Here is a 21254-nt window from a genome sequence, read left to right as displayed (position 1 = left end):
ACTGGCTCCCTGTAGCTCAGAGAATAGACTTTAAAATACTTCTGTTAGTCTATAAATCACTGAATGGTTTAGCACCAAAATACATTACAGACTTGTTGTCAGTATATCAACCAGCCAGACCTCTCAGGTCTTCTGGACCTACTCTGCATACCCAGAACCAGAACCAAACATGGAGAAGCAGCTTTTAGTTCTTATGCTCCACTAATCTGGAATAAACTCCCAGAAAACTGTAAAAGCACCAAAACCCTAAGTTGCTTTAAATCAAGATTAAAAACTTATTTATTAAGAGTGGCCTTTGAATGTGTTATCTAAACACTATTAAAGTTTTCAGTCCATTTTTTTAAAATTACCTGTGTTGTTTGATTTTCGGTATCATTGTAAAGTTTTTCCTTATGTACAACGCCTTGAGTGCCTTGTTGCTGAAAATTTACCTTTCATCCAACAGTAGCCAAGGAAGGAAGGAAGGAAGGAAAGAAGGAAGGAAAGAAGGAAGGAAGAATGATTGGAGGTAGGTCAAAAGTATGAAAGGACAGAAGGAAAGACAATAAGGGAAAGATGTAATAGCACAAGGAAAGGAAAGACGGAAGGACATAAGGGTAAGAATAAATGAAGGAGAGAAAATGGGGAACAAAGTACCAAAGGAAGGAAGGAAGAGCACGAGGAAGAAGAGAAGGACAGAAGAAAGGACACAGGGAGGAAATTAAAGAAACAAGAAAGGACATAAGGGTGTTAAGAAGTAAGTACAGAAGGAGGAACATGAGAAAAGAAAGGAAGGACAAAGAAGAAAAGATGGGAGGAAAGGCACAACATTTTGACAATGAAACAGAGAATAAAGTCTGGAAAGATAAATAATTTACCATACTTATTTACCATACAATTCTGGTAAACACTGAAATCAAATTCCAGACTTCTCCAGCCTGCATAGGGACCCTGTCTAGAAATGCACAGTTCAAGCAAGTCAATGTGTCTCTTTTAGCTTGGAAGACCCACCTTTGACAGTGAGCTGGGCAGAGGAGGTAGCTGTACCAGCTTTAAATGTCACTGTGCAACTGTCTTTGTCATGCAGATCTTTCAACAGAAGCAGATGGCGACGACCACTTTCAAAAGACACAATCTCTGCTTTAGGTGATTCCTTTACTGGTTTCCCATCAAGAAGCCAGTGGCAGTCTTTGCTCTCAGGACGAGATAGGGCACACTCAAACAATGCTTCGCCCCCATCAAACGTTTCAACGTTTTCCATGGCTTGAACGATGTTAATAGGTTTGGCTGGAGAAATGGAAAGACAACAATATAATTTTAAATAAATAAAAGAAGACAATCAAAATATATTTTAACCTACAATGCTGTAAAAGTCAGATAATTAAAGGTTTTGATGACAAAGGCTTTAAATTTTGTAAAGAATTGCAAAAGATGTAAGAGTATGACCAAGAAAAGGTGGTTCCTTAAAGTCTGGTACACTTTCTATGTTGAGGGAAGCTCACCTTCCACATGAAGTGAAGCGACCCCACAGGTACCCTCTGCCTCACAGGAATACGTCCCCATGTCATCATTAGACACGCGATTAATGTACAAGCGAGCAACACTCCAGTCCTGCTCCACTACCACCCTTCGGCCATCAGGCTGCAAAAGCTGCCCATCTTTCCTCCACCGAGCTTTGACTGGCCTGGAGAACTGGCAGATGAACTCAGCCGGTTGGTTTTCAACCACCCAGAGGTCCTCCATATCGTTCACCACCTCAACTGTGGGATCTGTGGTCGGGGCAAGGGGTTTGTGGGCGGTTGAAGGAGATCAGGACTTAGCCATGAATGATATGATTGGGGCATGCCAAATGAAATATGGGCTTTGTAATCCCCCCCACAAGCAAGTTCTTATGTTATTACATTTTATTAGTTTGCTTTAAATATTACTTTACTAATGCACTTAAGTAAATATATAGATATACTGATGGGGATTAAAAAGTCCAACAGTGCTGGTAGTTGAAAAGAGAGGAGGGGCTGACAAATGGACAGAATGCCAGTGCTGAACTCATGGGAGTCGTAGGAGAGTTAGAGGTTTTAGTGCTCAAATGTTAGGGCCAGTGATAGAACGGGGTAGGTGAATGAGAGCATCTAGCCAGTCTGGATGGGTGGAGCAGCACTTTTTCTGTTCTTAGCTGAATCTATAATGCAAATCAAATTTGAACTTAGCACATTAAAAAAACTTATAGTATATTTTTGCTGGATCTAAACACCAAACAGAAATCATTCACTTTTTAGGGATTCTTATGGTTTGGGCTGCACCAACTTTATAACAATCATGATCACATATTTCTTCTGTCTTTCTACAAAAAATAAACCTTATATTATACATTGCTTCTCTGCAACACTTTACTAGTCACAGTTCCTTTTTTTTTTGCTGTTATCCATGAGGCTATATTAATCACATAGTTACTCTATAGAAGGTTTATCCACTATTTCACAACAGAGCAGCTGTGAAGTAAGTGATGAAGGATTAAGTGACCCTAGATTAATTAGCAAATTCAAATGTAAATGAATCATGTAGGATTATTTTCTAACCGATAAGAAAACTATCTAGATGGTATACCCAAATTAGAGAGGCACAGAAGTCAGCTTTTGACTGGCTTCATTTCATTTTGATCCATTATCAAAAATCCAGTCTTTTAATGAATAGGCAAAGCTATTTTCAGTATCGGTGAGACGTTATAAATAAAATCAGATGAAGCAAACTGATGAAAGTAGATATTGAAAATGAAATAGAGACAGAATAGAGAGAAAGAGCAGGATTTCCAGTAGATAACAGGAAGGCTAAATGGAGCACAACAAAGCTGCTCTGTTTTTACCTTTTAAGTTTCAAAACTTTGTCTTCATGGACATGGTCGATTTCAAATTGGCAGGGTTTAGTAAATCTCAGACAAAGCTCCACATATGTCCAGAATATACACATGGAGACCACCTACTGGGCTAACAGTGATAATTGATAATTTATGATACTAAAGCCAGTTTAAAATGTTCCATAACTATATTTTGTCTTTGTTTTAAGATATTACTAATACTCTCTTTTACAGCAACTGTTCCCTCACCAACCAGGATGGCACCTCCTCTCCTCCTTATATAAATAATCTTGACCTCTCATGAGGGGAGTTCTAAAAGAAAATATGCCCAATGCTTTACTTACAGTACATAAATAAAAAAACTGAATCAGCTAAAGATGGCTTTGGCAGGTCAAAGTTTTACAGAAACTGGAGACTGGAAATTGGACACACATTTCTGATCATTACTGAAATATATGAAACCCAATGAAAACAATTTTGTCTTTTTTCATTTTTCCAAATGAGTAGCTGTGTTATTTGGCAGACTGATTAATAGAAATATAATTTTAGCTTAAAAGCTGGTACTGGCTGCAGATTGGCCAGTCAGTATCATAAAACTAAAAAAGATGCATTGTTCTTTTTACTTTTTATTGAGATGTTTAGGTTTTGATTCTTTAAATACATCACTTTATTTCACACATCTTTCATTTTCTCACATCTTATTTTAGCTTTAAGATCTCTTCACCTCTGTTTCGGTGTGATGTGCAAATTTAAAAGCACAACATAATTCCACAAAACAGCTATATTCTGAAAAATCACGTTCACAATCGTGATTATCGGTTTTCCAATTCAGCTACCCGAAATACAGCACTTATCCAGAACATAATACAAATGAAAAGCAGCAGTTTATTTGCAATAAGGTTTTTAAGGGGCTATCAGTATTTAAATGGCTACAGAGCTACTCTGAGCGGTTGTGTTTACAGCTCAGCTGTGGTGCTGCACCCAGTTGAACGTTTTAATGTTATCAAAGCACACAGCATGAAACTCTAAGTGAAATTATTACTAGAAATTAAAACAATCTGGCTCATGCATGACGATGTACAAAAATTGTAAAGATATCTGATATAGATATTTTTTTTAAAGAAACCTACAGAAAAATGTCACAAAAAGTAACAATAGTTATTTGTTTTTTTTGTAGTGCACCAATATTTATTCAATTCTTGAATAAATATTGCCTGTTATTTTGTATACCACTGACAGCAATGTCAAATGTGCAATCCCAAAAGTGCCACAATGCATAAATAACATAAATTATTAAATAAATATGTAAAATGTCAAAATGAATATACAGTACTGTGCAAAAGTTTTAGGCAGGTGTGAAAAAATACTGTAAACAAACACTGCGGCCCTGCGATGGACTGGCGACCTGTCCAGGGTGTACCCTGCCTCTCGCCCATAGACTGCTGGAGATAGGCGCCAGCTTCCCCGCAACCCACTATGGAATAAGCGGTAGAAAATGACTGACTGACAAACACTGCGTTCAAAAATGGAAGCGTTAATTATTTATTTTCATCAATGAACAAAATGCAGTGAACAAACAAAAGAAAAATCTATATCAAATCAATATTTGGTGTGACCACCCTTTGCCTTCAAAACAGCATCAATTCTTCTAGGTACGCTTGCACACAATTTTTGAAGGAACTCGGCTGGCAGGTTGTCTCAAAAATCTTGGAGAACTAACCACAGATCTTCTGTAGATGTAGGCTTTCTCACATCCTTCTGTCTCTTCATGTAATCCCAGACATGTTATGATTCTGGCCCGTCTGCCTGCTCTGTCTTCATGTAATCAGATAATCTGCTTCACCTGTCTGCTGCTGCACTGGAGTGCAATCAGTCATGCCATGCACCTGTTTTTCTGCAGTTAGTCAAAATATTAGCATATTGTGATAAAGTTAATTATTTTCAATAATGTAATGATGAAAATTTAACATTCATATATTTTATATTCATTGCACACTAACTGAAATATTTCAGGTCTTTTATTGTCTTAATACGGATGATTTTGGCATACAGCTCATGAAAACCCAAAATTCCTATCTCACAAAATTAGCATATCATTAAAAGGGTCTCTAAACGAGCTATGAACCTAATCATCTGAATCAACGAGTTAACTCTAAACACCTGCAAAAGATTCCTGAGGCCTTTAAAACTCCCAGCCTGGTTCATCACTCAAAACCCCAATCATGGGTAAGACTGCCGACCTGACTGCTGTCCAGAAGGCCACTATTGACACCCTCAAGCAAGAGGGTAAGACACAGAAAGAAATTTCTGAACGAATAGGCTGTTCCCAGAGTGCTGTATCAAGGCACCTCAGTGGGAAGTCTGTGGGAAGGAAAACGTGTGGCAGAAAACGCTGCACAACGAGAAGAGGTGACCGGACCCTGAGGAAGATTGTGGAGAAGGGCCGATTCCAGACCTTGGGGGACCTGCGGAAGCAGTGGACTGAGTCTGGAGTAGAAACATCCAGAGCCACCGTGCACAGGCGTGTGCAGGAAATGGGCTACAGGTGCCGCATTCCCCAGGTCAAGCCACTTTTGAACCAGAAACAGCGGCAGAAGCGCCTGACCTGGGCTACAGAGAAGCAGCACTGGACTGTTGCTCAGTGGTCCAAAGTACTTTTTTCGGATGAAAGCAAATTCTGCATGTCATTCGGAAATCAAGGTGCCAGAGTCTGGAGGAAGACTGGGGAGAAGGAAATGCCAAAATGCCAGAAGTCCAGTGTCAAGTTCCCACAGTCAGTGATGGTCTGGGGTGCCGTGTCAGCTGCTGGTGTTGGTCCACTGTGTTTTATCAAGGGCAGGGTCAATGCAGCTAGCTATCAGGAGATTTTGGAGCACTTCATGCTTCCATCTGCTGAAAAGCTTTATGGAGATGAAGATTTCATTTTTCAGCACGACCTGGCACCTGCTCACAGTGCCAAAACCACTGGTAAATGGTTTACTGACCATGGTATCACTGTGCTCAATTGGCCTGCTAACTCTCCTGACCTGAACCCCATAGAGAATCTGTGGGATATTGTGAAGATAACGTTGAGAGACTCAAGACCCAACACTCTGGATGAGCTAAAGGCCGCTATCGAAGCATCCTGGGCTTCCATAAGACCTCAGCAGTGCCACAGGCTGATTGCCTCCATGCCACGCCGCATTGAAGCAGTCATTTCTGCCAAAGGATTCCCGACCAAGTATTGAGTGCATAACTGTACATGATTATTTGAAGGTTGACGTTTTTTGTATTAAAAACACTTTTCTTTTATTGGTCGGATGAAATATGCTAATTTTGTGAGATAGGAATTTTGGGTTTTCATGAGCTGTATGCCAAAATCATCCGTATTAAGACAATAAAATACCTGAAATATTTCAGTTAGTGTGCAATGAATCTAAAATATATGAATGTTAAATTTTCATCATTACATTATGGAAAATAATGAACTTTATCACAATATGCTAATATTTTGAGAAGGACCTGTATATTCAGCCCTCAGACAGGCAGACAGTGCCAGATTTTCGAAAACCTACCAGTTAGTAGATGTCCAGCATTCCTTCCTGCCTGACCACATTTTTGACCACTTTTTGCGTCTTGGATTTCCCTGCCTTGCCTGACCCTCATTGGATGTCTCTCGCCTCTGGATCACGACCTTGTTTCTGCCTCTCGACCAAAGCCTCCTGCCTCACCCCTGGATTTGTCTGCCTGAGTCTGCCTCCCTGGTTTCGCCCCCCCCTGATCACCGAGCTTTGGCGTGTTCTGCACCGATCCTCCCGGTCTGGAGACTGCCAGGACCGCACCCCGCAAAGGAGCCTATTCTGATTCCTCTGCCCTACACGGACTCTGTAAAGTGATCCCGGGTTCCCGCCGGCTGGTGGAGTCCTGAGTATCTGTGCTCCGTCCTGACGGAGTATCCTCCGTCCTGAACCTTATAAGACACACTTAATTATGTTGAGATCAGGGCTCTGTGGGGGCCATACCGTCACTTCCAGTAAGTCTTGTTCTTTTTTACATTGAAGATAGTTCTTAATGACTTTGCCTGTATGTTTGGATTTGCTCACTTAGCATTTTGTAAATTGATAAACACAATCATCATTTATTCTTCTGAAATCATCCTTTGTTTACAGCATTTTTTCACACCTGCCTAAAACTCTGTGTATTTATATATATGATAATTATTTAAATATGTCTAAAATTTACTTGATACATAATTAAATAATCAAGTTTGAAAATACTTGAATGCCAACGATGCAATAAATACAACACTTAAATCTATGTATATAGGTCTTGGTATGAATAATTTTAGGAAATACATTTTGAAGATAAATAAATGTATCTACAATCTTTTAAATATGTCAATAATTTATTAAATACTTGAGATAATTAAATGTCAAATTTGTTACTCAAACTATGACGTCACATTTTAAAACAATGTTTAATGATTTGAATGTTTTTGCTCCCTATTGAATAATAGAAGCCAGCAGTTCCCTAATAGCTGGCTTCATTTTAGAAAATAAAATCCATGGACCGTGAAAAGATCTTAAGATGGGTTTGTGACAATAGGAAGCACCTTAACAAACTACTATGTGCAGGGACACAAGCTGCTCTCCCTGCTACCTGCCTGCTGTGTGTCTTTGTACATGTCAAGCACACCGAGAGAACAGATGGGTGTTATGAAGAGGATTCAGCTTTTCAAAACAAGATATTTTTCAGAGTATGACTGTCAATAAGATAGATATAAAACAACTTAATTTATTCTTTTTCCGCCACCTGCTCTAAAAGACCTGAGTGGACAGGGACCACTAGTTTAAATTGTCAATGTTGCTCACCATATAGACCTCAACATCTGTCTAGTTAACCTGCACAACAAATCAATTTCAGAATAATGAAACTGACAAATGTAGTTTTAGCCTCACCCACTGACAAAAATGCTTTGCTGCTGCATACAATAATGGAATAATTAAATGCTAAAATAGTAACTTTTATTTACCCTATTATTAATTTTCTATTAATTTGCTTCCAGTTCTAATTCTTGAATGACACATTTAAATACAAAGTTCATGAATATGTTTTCTTGAATTTAGGCACTTTTGGAACTCTACACATAATGCAAAACAGGAATATTCTTGGTTTAAATTCTGCAAGACTGAGACCCTTAACAGAATACCTTTGACTAAGAGCTTGGCTGATGAGGTTAAGCTGCCCGCTTTGAAGGTGACAGTGCCTGAGTCATCTGTAGCCAGGTTCTTAAAGGTGAGTGTGTGGATAAAGCCTTGTTGCACTCCTATTTGAATACTGGGGCTGTTCTCCAGCAAGGTGCCATCCAGCCACCACTGCACCTTACCAGGCGCCCTACCAGACAGCTGGCAGGAGAAGGTTGCCCATTCCCCAACAAAGACATCAGTGGTCTTAAGACCAGCAACTATGAAGACTTCTTTCACTGTTGAGTGAAAAATACACAAATCCATACACTGAGCTTTAAACAAACTCATTATCAGCATTGTGCCGGTTTGACTAACAAAACATTTTAGCAGACAGACTATAAACAATCAAGACAGACATAGAAGGAACATCAGGGAGGCTACCTTGCACTGCCAAAGAAGCTGTAGTGAGCTGCTCTCCTGCATCACAGGTGTAGTAACCACTGTCTTCAGGTTCCAGGCTGTGAATACAGAGCTCTTGAATGCACCTCTCCTGCTTCATTTCATACTTCTTACCAGGCTGGAGGACAATGCCTCCTTTCCTCCACTCAACACGAACACCTGGCTTAGACACCTCACACTGCAGCATGACATCATCGCCCTCTATGGCGTCTTGGTTCTTAAGCTCTTTCGGGAAGAACACTGGAGCACCTGGCAAGTTAGTAAAATACATCACTTGGAGAAGATGATGCCAGAAACTTGCATAAAGATTTTATAGAAAGTTTTTTTTTTTTTTTTGTGTGTGTTGCCAAACTAGGTAAGGTACTATCTTGGTTTAATTTTCAGTATAAAGCGAAACATATCCGTTTTACCTTGCACAGTCAAAGTCACTTCACAGTGGGCATCTCCAGTGTCACAGATGTATATTCCTGAATCCTCGGGCACCAGGTTGTGGATTCGAAGCTGACGTAATGCTCCGTTCTTCCTCAGGTCATACTTGAGTCCGGCTTGGATTGGCACATTGTTTCTCATCCAGGTGACAGAGGCATTAGAGTCGGAGATGCAGCAACTAAGTGTGACCGTTTCTCCCTCTACTGAGGCAGTGTCATGGGGTTTCTCTAATATTATCACTGTAAATATGGGAAACAAGGATTTTTTGCAGTGTTTCATTTTTTTTTTTTTTTTACAGCTCTGGTTTTAACTTTCACCTGTCTTACTCCATAATAACATCTTAACTTTAAACATGCATGAGTACCTGGCCTAATTTCCAGAGGTGGGATCAAGTCATTGTTTTGCAAGTCATTGTTCCTAAGTAAAGGCATGAAAGTCCCAAGTCCAGTCCAATGTCAAGGAAAACAAGTCTCGGGTTAAGTTTAAGTCCTGAACACCTTATTAAAAGGTGTTTTTGTTCGCCAGAACAACAAGCAAGAGGAAGTGAAATTGTTAGAAATCAGTGCTGATGTTGCTTTTTCCAGTAAATATTAAACTTAACAAACAAAATATCCATTAAATTTTGTAAATAAACATCCCACTGACATTTAAATAAAAATAAATTACTGGATTTAAACCGGATTTTATAACAAAAAATATATTTCCATGTTAACCAACTGCAACAGTAAAAACTTGTTTTTACATTATTGTATGAGAAATGTCCGATTATTAAAATAATTAATTATTTATACAACAGTATACAAATGAATTTTGTAATTAGGTTGATTCATTAAGACAAGATTATGTTGCCGCTATCTGCTAGCTTGGATGCACTAACGTTTGTGGTCCAGGCTCAAAGTGTCTAATATTCTTTATGAAAGTACATAGACTCTCTGTTGTTTTAAGTCAGGCCAGCTTTCTGGGCAATCAAGCACAACATGCACAACATGGAAAAGGGCTATACCCTGCTGGAAAATCAAATTTGTATCTCTATTATAACATGAAGCAGAGGAAAGCATTGCACTGACTTTAGAAAACAGTGGATCAATACCAACAGATCACATGGCTTCCTAAAATATCCCTGACTGTGAAATCTTCATACTTTGCATACTAAACAACTTGGCCTTTTCTCCTCAGTCCTTTTTAAGACTCTTATGAAATTGTGTCTGCTCCAGTAGTTGTACCACAATTCTACCACACTTTTTCCTTCCATCAAACTTTCTATTAAAATGCTTGAGATCAAACTGTGAGCAGCCAGTTTCTTTGGCAATGAACATTTGGGACTTGCCCTCTTTGTGGAGGGTTTCACTGATGCTTGCTGTACGGCTGTCAAGTCAGCAGTGTTCCCCGTGCTGGTGCAGGCTGACTTTTTTTTTCTTTATAAGAAATTCCTATTTTATTTGTCTTTTGTAACATTCAAATTTCATTAGTTGTTCGTCATCATTCAAACTTACCATCAAAATATATCCTTCTGTGTGAAAATGACTCTATATAGCATGTGAGTTTCATTTTTTGAATTTAATTACTTAAATAAATTACCTTTTTAATCCACCTTTTTATAGGGTAACAAATTGCTTAATAGTATTCTGAGATTTTAAAACATAAAAAGCTTTCTCTAAATCTAAAACAATAGAAATGACATATTGTGAACAACATTGCTTTGTGATTTTGAGTTTACATTTAGGTCATGTCTTAAGTTCAAATTTTTTTCAGTGTTTAGTTGACATTACTTTTAATACTATGAGTTAAAACAAATAAGTTTTGTGAGTGATAACATAATAAAGTGATTTACATAAAAAAATCTGTTTTGTTTTTGATGGAGTTGGATTTCAGCAATAAAACTCTGCATGCACTCTATTTTACCTTTGGGTTTCTCCTCGACCAGAAGGCAAGCCACACTCTTCTCCTTCCCAACGACAAAGGCAACATCTCCTGATTCATCTGTGGTTACCATCTTCAGAACCAGTCGGTGAACTCTGCCCTGAACGCTCATTTGATTCAGATCGTTATTTTGAAGGAGGTTGTCTCCAAGCCACCATTCCCCATTGGTGACGCCTGGGTGTGACAGCTCAACCTCAAACATGGCCTCCTGGCCGGTGGTCAAAGTAACATCGAGGAGCTCACGGACAATGCGGACATGCTCTGAGAGTGGATTAAAAGTGAGAAGTAAGAACGAAGCAGATCTTCCAGAAAGCATCACTTTAAGAGTTTATTCATCCTCATCAGTACATCTAAAAAGTGTACACACCCCTGTAACTTTGTAAGTTTTTAAAGATATAAAAATGAGACCATAATAAATAATTTCAAAACTTTTTATGTCTATTGTCAAGCACTCCTTTATTCTGCTGAATGCCATTTTCTGTAAACGCTACACTCCTGCCCATTGAGTACAGGAAGTCCCTGTTTTACTTGTAATTGACCTGTGATGTACATACCAACTTCAAACTATGTAAAATACCAGATAACAAATTGAAATTGCTACACAGACTGTGAAAAATCTGACTTTTCTCTGAAGGCTGTGTGTATGGCTATGGCAAAGCAAATTTTAACGTCTCCTGTCTCTCTCAGGTTCAGAGTGCAGGTTGGTGCCAATTCGCCTTGATTGGCTTGAGGGAGCCGATCGGGCAGCTCTACATAAATTGGTCACCTGTAGGGCTGGGGGTGTGGCTTCACCTGGCTGGCTTTTTGGCACATGCTTTGTTCTCTAGCATTGTTTGAAGGTTTGTGGTGGGAGTTTGTGGGCTATGTAAGTTTGGGGTACCCTGTACATTTCCATCACATAGTTTTTCTCTGTTATACACACTAGGTAAGTAGGTTGGTGCCACCCATGTAATGTTTTGAGCTTGTTTTGTTACAATAGAATAGCAGAGCTTTCTTTTCCTTAATTTCTTCTGGCTTAGTTTAGGTGACAGTTAGGGCCTGTTTTGTTTTATTTATTTCTTTGAATTGGCACAACCTAACCGCCCCTTTCTCAAGTAATAAGCTCCAAAACCTACTTTCACAGAGGCCTCTGAAATTTGGTATATTCTTAGGTCAGAACCTACAAACAATGCAAATAAAACACTGGTTGGACCAATTGCCCAAATCCTACAGGAAGCCAGCCATTCTAGATAACATTTTAGCCTAAGAAAAAAAAAAAAAAAAACATTAAAGTCTTAAAGCTTTCAGGGATCATTATAATAGAGAAAGTCAAAGTCCTACTTAAGAGAGTATCTGAATTTGCATACGAGACGGATGCAAAGTGCATCCTCTGGGTCATTTAGGTTCCTCTGGGTCATTTGGGTTTCGTTAGAACAGTTAGAAATAAATAGTAAATAAGATGGCAGATAAAAAGGCTTCAAGAAGTTAATCCAGTTTACTTCTATTCAAACATGTAGGATTACTATGACCCTCAGGAATCTGTGGTGACTTATTACTAATATTTGTAATATTTGTGCTTTTTCTGCAATAGTTGCTGACACTGAGAATATGATTGGTTAATCTAGTGTATTTGATCAGCATCGCCAATCACTATTTACATGGTTAATTTATATGGAATCAGTAAGGGCTCGTTCAGTTTCACGTACTCTGTTTATGACCAGTTCATTATATATATATACAGTATATGTATACAGTACAGACCAAAAGTTTGGACACACCTCATTCAAAGAGTTGTCTTTATTTTTATGACTATGAATATTGTAGCTTCACACTGAAGGCATCAAAACTATGAATTAACACATGTGGAATTATATAATGAACAAAAAAGTGTGAAACAACTGAAAATATGTCTTATATTCTAGGTTCTTCAAAGTAGCCAACTTTTGCTTTGATTACTGCTCCACACACTCTTGGCATTCTGTTGATGAGCTTCAAGAGGTAGTCACCTGAAATGGTTTTCCAACAGTCTTGAAGGAGTTCCCAGAGATGCTTAGCACTTGTTGGGTTCAGGTCCGGTGACTGTGGAGGCCAGGTCATCTGGTGCACCCCATCACTCTCCTTCTTGGTCAAATAGCCCTTACACAGCCTGGAGGTGTGTTTGGGGTCGTTGTCCTGTTGAAACATAAATGATGGTCCAACTAAACGCAAACCGGATGGAATAGCATGCCGCTGCAAGATGCTGTGGTAGCCATGCTGGTTCAGTATGCCTTCAATTTTGAATAAATCCCCAACAGTGTCACCAGCAAAGCACCCCCACACCATCACACCTCCTCCTCCATGCTTCACGGTGGGAAGCAGGCATGTAGAGTCCATCCGTTCACCTCTTCTGCGCCACACAAAGACATGGTGGTTGGAACCAAAGATCTCAAACTTGGACTCATCAGACCAAAGCACAGATTTCCACTGGTCTAATGTCCATTCCTTGTGTTCTTTAGCCCAAACAAGTCTCTTCTGCTTGTTGCCAGTCCTCAGCAGTGGTTTCCTAGCAGCTATTTTATCATGAAGGCCTGATTCACACAGTATCCTCTTAACAGTTGTTGTAGAGATGTGTCTGCTGCTAGAACTCTGTGTGGCATTGACCTGTTCTCTAATCTGAGCTGCTGTTAACCTGCGATTTCTGAGGCTGGTGACTCGGATGAACTTATCGTCCGCAGCAGAGGTGACTCTTGGTCTTCCTTTCCTGGGGCGGTCCTCATGTGGGCCAGTTTCTTTGTAGCAATTGATGGTTTTTGCAACTGCACTTGGGGACACTTTCAAAGTTTTCCCAATTGTTCGGACTGACTGACCTTCATTTCTTAAATCAGAATCAGAATCAGAATCAGAATCAGAAAAGCTTTATTGCCAAGTACGTTTTTGGACATACAAGGAATTTGTTTTGGCGTAGTCGGTGCAATACAATACAAATTAAACAGTATAAACATATCTACAATATAATATAAATATAAGTGCACAGTTTTAAGTGAGTGAGAGTAAATATAGAGCAGTATAAGATGCAAGAGCAATACAACAGTGCAGATGATCATTGTGCAAGTAAAGCAGTGCAAGTAAGCAGGAGTCCAAGCTGAGCGTTAATGTAACGCATAGAGTAATGATGGCCACTCATTTTTCTTTACTTAGCTGCTTTTTTCTTGCCATAATACAAATTCTAACAGTCTATTCAGTAGGACTATCAGCTGTGTACTGTATCCACCTCCTGCACAACACAACTGATGGTCCCAACCCCATTTATAAGGCTTGAAATCCCACTTATTAAACCTGACAGGGCACACCTGTGAAGTGAAAACCATTTCAGGTAACTACCTCTTGAAGCTCATCAACAGAATGCCAAGAGTGTGCGGAGCAGTAATCAAAGCAAAAGGTGGCTACTTTGAAGAACCTAGAATATAAGACATATTTTCAGTTGTTTCACATTTTTTATTCAGTATATAATTCCACATGTGTTAATTCATAGTTTTGATGCCTTCAGTGTGAAGCTACAATATTCATAGTCATGAAAATAAAGAAAACTATTTGAATGAGAAGGTGTGTCCAAACTTTTGGTCTGTACAATATATATATATATATATATATATATATATATATATATATATATATAGATAGATAGATAGAGATATATCTATAATCTATATCTATATATATCTCTCTATCGATATCTCTCTATTGATATATATATATCTGATGTTGCGTTTGAGCCAATATTAGGACCTGGAAGGGACCAGTTTATTTTAGGTCATGACCAGATTGGTAAAAACTTTAAATTGAAATAGATTTGGTATATCCTTTTTTCATGTAATTCCAAGAAGATTTGATTATTTTTTGTGATCAGATGGTTTTGTAAAAAAACTAAGGAAGAAGGCAGGTGGATAAAGAAGCAGTTACCTTTTACAGTCAGCGTAGCAGTGCTTTTCTTGTCTCCTGTATCGCAGGTATATTCACCACTATCTTCCTTGACCAACTTATGTATCACCAGGCTGTTAGTGGTTGCTCTCTGCTGAATGGTGTACTTCTTTCCCTGAGAAAGGACAGTTGAGCCCTTCCACCAGGTCACCTTACAGTCAAGGCTGGATGTCTCACAGGACAGTGTGGTCTCTCCTCCCTCTGTGGCCTCTTGGCTTTCCAGCTCCTTTTTAAAGGATATTGGGGCTGTTGCCAGGAGAAACAGTTAAAAAAGATGAGAAATATAAACTATAAACTATTTAGAAAATAGAATTTAGGAGTTTAGGAGGTGAATATTGCCTCTACATAAGACCCTGTGAATAAATATGATGTTGACTATACACTAAAAGCAACATACAACATGCATAACATACAGCATAACATAACACGCCATCAAGACAGAACATGAGATCTAAAGGACTTTGGTCTATGACAAAAAACTTCCTTGTTTAGAAGGGAACCTTAACCGGGTGGAAAGGACCATGATCTATAATGTGATTGTGTTTGAGCATCATAAAAGAAGCTAAAATATTTAAAAATCAATTATTTGACAGAAAACTGTACAGACATTTCATGGAAAAAAGAGAAATGTAGGCCTTCATTGTCAGAGGTGTAACTTCACAAATGTTGTAGTAATCTCTAGAGATGCACTGAAAAAAACCTCTCTTCCAAATTCTGATAAACAATTTATTAAAATCAGTTTCTGGACGTCAAAACGTACAAATACAAAAATAGGCCCCAAACGTCTCAGGTTGGTGCATCTTTCATAAATACTATACAGTCAGTGTATTACATGCTGAAGGCATAAAGCTCCACTAAAACTATAATGGCACTATGTAAAACAAGGAACAACTTCTTACTTACAATGAAGAAAAGGTTTGGAATAAAATAGTGAACAACAACATATAGCGGAGAAAAACACAACATATTAATCCAATACAAGCAATATGTAATTTTAATGATATACTAAAAGCAAACAGGGATGTATTGCAGTTTTAATAGAAAGTTGATGCTAAACATGGCATTACCTGTGGGGATATTGATCTACGTAAAACTCTTAATATTTCACAAATATGAAAAGAAGTAGATATCAAGGAGAACAATTTAGATTCAAGTTTAAGTGTTGTATTGATACATCTACATTATCTCTCACAAGGATAAAGAAAGAGAGAGAAGCAGGAAAAGTCCAAATAATAATGTTGGAGGAAATGGCTTCAGACTACTTCTACCTTTCTTACCTCGGACTGTGAGAGAAGCAGTGGAGGTGTGATTTCCCACAGTGAAAGTGACTGTACCAGAGTCAGCTGCTGTGACACCTCGAAGTACGAGGCTGTGCACCCGGCCCTCAGACTTTATCAGATTCATTTCGTTATTTTGCAGCAGGACGTCCTGGAGTTTCCACTGGATCTGTGGAGTCTCCTCATGAGAAAGCTGACATTCAAAGTGGACGTCTTCCCCCTCATAAACAACGCAGCTTTCCAAGAACTTTAGGATGAGAACTTCAACGGCTGCAGAGACATTGCAGCAGCACACAGATAATGAAAAGCTCAGGTTGTGCAGATTTTAATAAACTCTAAAACGTTCTGCTAGGCTGATATTGTGAGCACCAAGTGAGGAAAAACATTTTGGTGAGTTAATACTTAGGAAGGATGGGAGACCAGAAAAAGTGAGATCAGTGTTCAAGCTCAATATCTAAGTGGGCAAAGAGCTGGAGGAGATGTTAGGCAATGTGCAAAAATAAAAAATTTAGAAACATGAAAATGGATCTCGAAAAGGGCTTTCAGTTGAAGGTTTTAAAATGGTTTCTAATCATGCTCAAGTGTTTCTTGGTGAGAAACTGGCAAACAAGACAACACGATAGGGGATGTGAAGGTGGGTCTCCAAGTGATGCATGAAAATAAATCCTACCATTTACAGTAAGGATCGCAGAAGTCCTCTGAAAGCCTGTATCACAGGAGTAGTCTCCTGCATCGCTTCCCTGCAGTTTATAGATAACAAGCTCGACCACAGTCCCTTCCTGTTTCAGCTGATATTTGCTACTGGCTGTCAGGACCTTGTCGCCACACCTCCAGACCACACTGGCTCCTGGTTTGGTAATCTCACAGCGAAAGCTGACACACTCTCCTGCTTGTCTTTCCAGGTTTTGTAGTTTGGTTTTAATAAGGACAGGTTTGGCTGTGGGAAATTAAAGAAATTATCAAAGTTTAGGAGAAATAAGAGTACAAGTATGATCTGTATTTTAGTGCCACATGAACATAAAACCAATAAAAGAATCTTGTGAAAGTGTTCAAAATCTTACACCTTTTTAACATTTTGTCACTTTACAACTGCGAACACCTGTGTATTTTTTGGGGCTTTTATGAGATAAAACTTGATCTTTGGTCTTGATGCAAAATGCCATAAGTTATAGAAAAGTAAAACTACAAATCATTCTAAACAAAGCATCCCCATAGACAAATATGGTAATGGCAGCATCATGCTGTGGGCATCCAGTTTGAGTGAGAATGAAGTCTTTTGCAAAGAGGAATGAGCAAAAACGTCAGCTGAAATGCAAAATCTGGCGGAGATATAACCCTAGAGACTTGCAGCAAAAGTTAGGTTGAATACATATCTATGCCACATGTTTCAGGTCTTTATTAGTTAAAAAAAAAAACAGTCTTTAAAAACCATGTGTCATTTTCCTTCTGCCTCACAAAGATTATTGCTTTGTTTTGGCCTACCACAGGGGCCTTCAACCTGTGGCTCTGGAACCACATGTGTCTCTTTAGGCCCTTCTCATTGGCTCTAATAACTTAAATTATATGAAAGTGGACAGTTATATCAAGTTTGAAAGTAATGGGAAAGACTAGTCAAATAATTTTTTTAAGAATTGTCATCCAATATCTGCATACAATTTTCACAAGAGAATGACACCAATTGGTACAGGAAGTGTTTTTGTCATTAGGCATCAAACCAAAACACACAATTGTCTGTTGATAAAATGGAAAACATTCTCTTTCTAAAAAAGTTAGATTTGTCTCGTTTTAAAATGTATTAGGAATAAAATTTTAAATGGGATATTTTTAAATACAACATAGCCTACTTAAAAAAATTAGTTTAGCTATCTTTTCCAAAGGGCCATATAGGCTTTAAAGCCCGAGAAGAGGAGAATAATAATAGAACCGAAGACAAAAATGGCAGTTTTGATTGTTAAGTTTGTTGACCCCTTTTCTATCACATAATACCAATATAATACACTGAAGTTTGTGGTTTCACTGTGACAAAATGTGCAAAAGTTCAAGGGATATTAATACTTTTTATAGCACTAAAGAATATGAAAAGGTAAGTAAAGCAGGACCAGAGACAGCATCTCACAAAAGTCCTGATTTTGAGTTTAGATCCTGATTGATTCAATCTTACGCGGACAAACGATGATCCTACTCAAGCATTTTGGCAACAGTAGATTGTGGGAAGCATACCCTTCACAGCTAGCATTGCAGTGCTTTGACATTCACCAGTGTCACACGTGTAACTTCCAGAGTCCTCTGGTTCTACATTATGGATTATTAGTGTAGCCAGGTTCTCTGTTTGTCTAATGTCGTATTTGGCACACGGACAAAGGCCAAGTTCTCCTTTCCTCCACTCCAAAGAAAGGCTTGACTTGGAAAGCTCACAGTGTAATGTGGCACTCTGTCCTTCTTCCAATATTAGATTTTCCAATTCTTTTGTGAAAAACACTGGGGATGCTGAAGAACAATAAGACATAAGTGATTATTTGAAAGTAAAGAACACAAGTTATGAGGTAGAGTGATGGGAAACGTAATTAATGTGGATGTAAAATGACAGACTTGATGGGTGGAAAACAAGATGGTCTTCACCGTACCGTTTACTACAAGAGATGCAGAGCTTAATGTGTCCTCTGAACAGCATGAATAGGTCCCTGTGTCATGAGGTGTCAAATCAAGGATTTGTAGCTTGTAACATAATCCTGTTTGCTTCATCTGATACTTTTCTCCACAACTCAGGACTTCAGTCCCTTTCTTCCACTGTACAGGGACTCCAGGTTTGGAAAGTTCACAATGCAGAGTGATGCTTGCTCCCTCCTCTGATACTTGGCTTTCCAGGTCTTTAGTGCATATGATGGGAACAACTGAGGAATCAATTATTTAAATACAATATTGAGTTTAATGCTCTAATACCATATTTAAAAATTTACAAACACAAACCAGTCTTTTACATTAGCTATCCTATCAAGATCACGGCTTGCGTTTTGAAAACAGCCCTTTTTTGTTAAATAAAAAATGGCCCTTAAACACAAATACACACACGTACAATTGATAAACCTTTGTACATTAAGCAAACTTGGCTTTCATAGGTTATACCAAAAAGATCACAGACAATCCACACAAACATCTAATTAGAAAACACAGTGATGAGAAAGAAACACTGCACAGACTCCACAGAAAACATCCCTTACCATTTCAGCTTTAAAGGCTGACATCAGGATGACAGTACCCGCTTTGACCACTAAGTGTCACTACCACACATATTTTGAAAGTGCCCATTCAACTAACACCACAGAAATGTGTTTTTTACCACATCACGGAGAGCAAAATCGTTTTTGAAGACAACATTTAGACAAGCGTGTTAGATTTGAAAAGGAGTAAGATGTGGAGTGGGATGAAGTGGCATATTTAATACTTTCAAGTTTCAAGTGTTTCATTGCCAAAAAGACAGATGAGGGATAAGATGCCAGAGTGCAAGTTCAAACTCAATATCCACCAAAAACAAATAGTATTAAAATAGTAAAAATTAAATGAAACAGAAAAGACACATGAAAGTACTGTAATGAGAGCCTTTGTGCTGAAACATTACTTGAGTGTAGGCGTACTTGAGTGGCTCTTCATATTTCTTCTGCTGCATTAGGACACAGCAAAGCTTTCTGGCACACAACTGGGTGGCATCACATCGGGCATTTTTACAGGGATGTTTGAGTCTGACTTTGCCAGGGTACAACCTGACCTTAAACATTGTTTTGACTAGCCAGGATCATTTTCATGTCACTTACACATTTTTTACAGAGTGAGGTCACATTATCACCAGAGTGCCTTACGTAAAATTATAGTATACCCCTTGGATTTTTGGCTTGGGAGGAAAATGAGATATGGTTTTTACAATTACAAAAGTAGGGCATGTTTATGTATTAAACCCCTTTCATTGGGATACCTCAAAACAAAATCCAGTGCGACCAACTCCTGTCAGAAGTCGTCTGATAAGTAAAGTGTCCAACTGTGTGTAATTTCATCTCGGCATAAATCCAACTGTTCTGTTGAGGCCTCAGAGGTTTATTAGAGAACATTACCGCGCAGGGACGTGCACAAATAGACGCTAGGTGGTTCTAGCACCTGTCCTTTTATCCTTTGGAGAAAAAAGTGCCCTCCTGAAATCTTTTTTTTAATTTTTTATTACAGTGTATAGTGTGTGGCCCAAGGTAAAATTTCTGAATTTAAAGGCCTATAATACAAGTGCCCCACGTTTTGAAATCCCCCCCTCGCCAACACACATACGTGTCCCGCCTCGTGTGTCTCTCAGCGGAGACAGGCTGCGAGCAGAGCGGAGAGGTGGACGTGCGCTGGTCCAGCTTACCTCTTCTCTCCTCCCCTCCGCCGTCAGATAGAGCCCTGCCCTGCCGACAGGCCGGCTAACCATCCAGGAAACAAACAAAACGAATATACTTGCTTCCTAAACTTCAGATGAAAAAGTTAAAACTTCACCTGCCACCATTTTATCTAAACAGAACAGGCCAATCAATGGCATACCTTTACCCGCTATGTCTTCTATGGCCGCCACCAGGCGCCAGGAGGATGTCTACGATTTAACTCTTAGATTAAATCAGAAGAAAAAAATAAATTCAAATATATCTCATAGATGTCGGTATTACATTTGCTATAATGGTCCATGATGACTTCTGTTTGACTCATGTTTTTTTTATTTTTTTTATTGCAAATACGGCCAAATCAGCTGGTTAACATTACAATTCATACACTACTAAAATACCTTTAATAAAGTTTTGTAAATGTGGGGCATGTAGGCTAAGTTGTATTTTCTACTTCTGTGTGTGTAAAAATGATGATGTGATCAGAATATTTTATTTTCTAAATAGCAGACATCTTATCAGTTCTCAAGACTTGTAATCTCATAAATTTTTATTCTCTGAGAATAATTTCTGTTATATATTACACTGGCTACATGCAGAAGTATAGATGATTCTTCTTATGATCATGTTCTCTGATGTTGGTTTCATTTTGACTATAAAGATTTTATAACTCATTTTCTGGGTATAGTTGATTTACACTGTAGAATGGTCACTGGTTACTCACATTTCTGAAGATAACTCATTTAGTGTGACCTACCTGGTAAATTTGGCAGTGTAACCTGCTTTGCTACAACATAAAGTTATTTGGTGCAGAAGACATTTTGTGATAAAAGTACAGAAC

The 21254-nt window shown here is 38.6% G+C and overlaps 1 protein-coding gene across 1 annotated transcript in view; it reads right to left on the bottom strand.

The window, feature by feature from the left end:
- The window catches only part of obscnb (obscurin, cytoskeletal calmodulin and titin-interacting RhoGEF b), a 95671-nt gene that overhangs the window by 21946 nt on the left and 52471 nt on the right, over positions 1 to 21254 (bottom strand). Inside the window, exons 42-52 of the mRNA XM_047368653.1 lie at positions 18641 to 18907; positions 18237 to 18503; positions 16560 to 16953; positions 16017 to 16324; positions 14722 to 14985; positions 10786 to 11064; positions 8865 to 9122; positions 8437 to 8703; positions 8019 to 8291; positions 1482 to 1748; positions 991 to 1266 (exon numbers count right to left, since the gene is read on the bottom strand). Coding sequence (XP_047224609.1) covers positions 991 to 1266; positions 1482 to 1748; positions 8019 to 8291; positions 8437 to 8703; positions 8865 to 9122; positions 10786 to 11064; positions 14722 to 14985; positions 16017 to 16324; positions 16560 to 16953; positions 18237 to 18503; positions 18641 to 18907 — 3120 coding nt within the window. The remainder of the gene's footprint in view (positions 1 to 990; positions 1267 to 1481; positions 1749 to 8018; positions 8292 to 8436; positions 8704 to 8864; positions 9123 to 10785; positions 11065 to 14721; positions 14986 to 16016; positions 16325 to 16559; positions 16954 to 18236; positions 18504 to 18640; positions 18908 to 21254) is intronic.

This window comes from Girardinichthys multiradiatus, chromosome 6 (genome assembly GCF_021462225.1).
Source record: "Girardinichthys multiradiatus isolate DD_20200921_A chromosome 6, DD_fGirMul_XY1, whole genome shotgun sequence".
Lineage (NCBI taxonomy): Eukaryota > Metazoa > Chordata > Actinopteri > Cyprinodontiformes > Goodeidae > Girardinichthys > Girardinichthys multiradiatus.
This window is presented reverse-complemented; position numbering and strand designations above follow the sequence as displayed.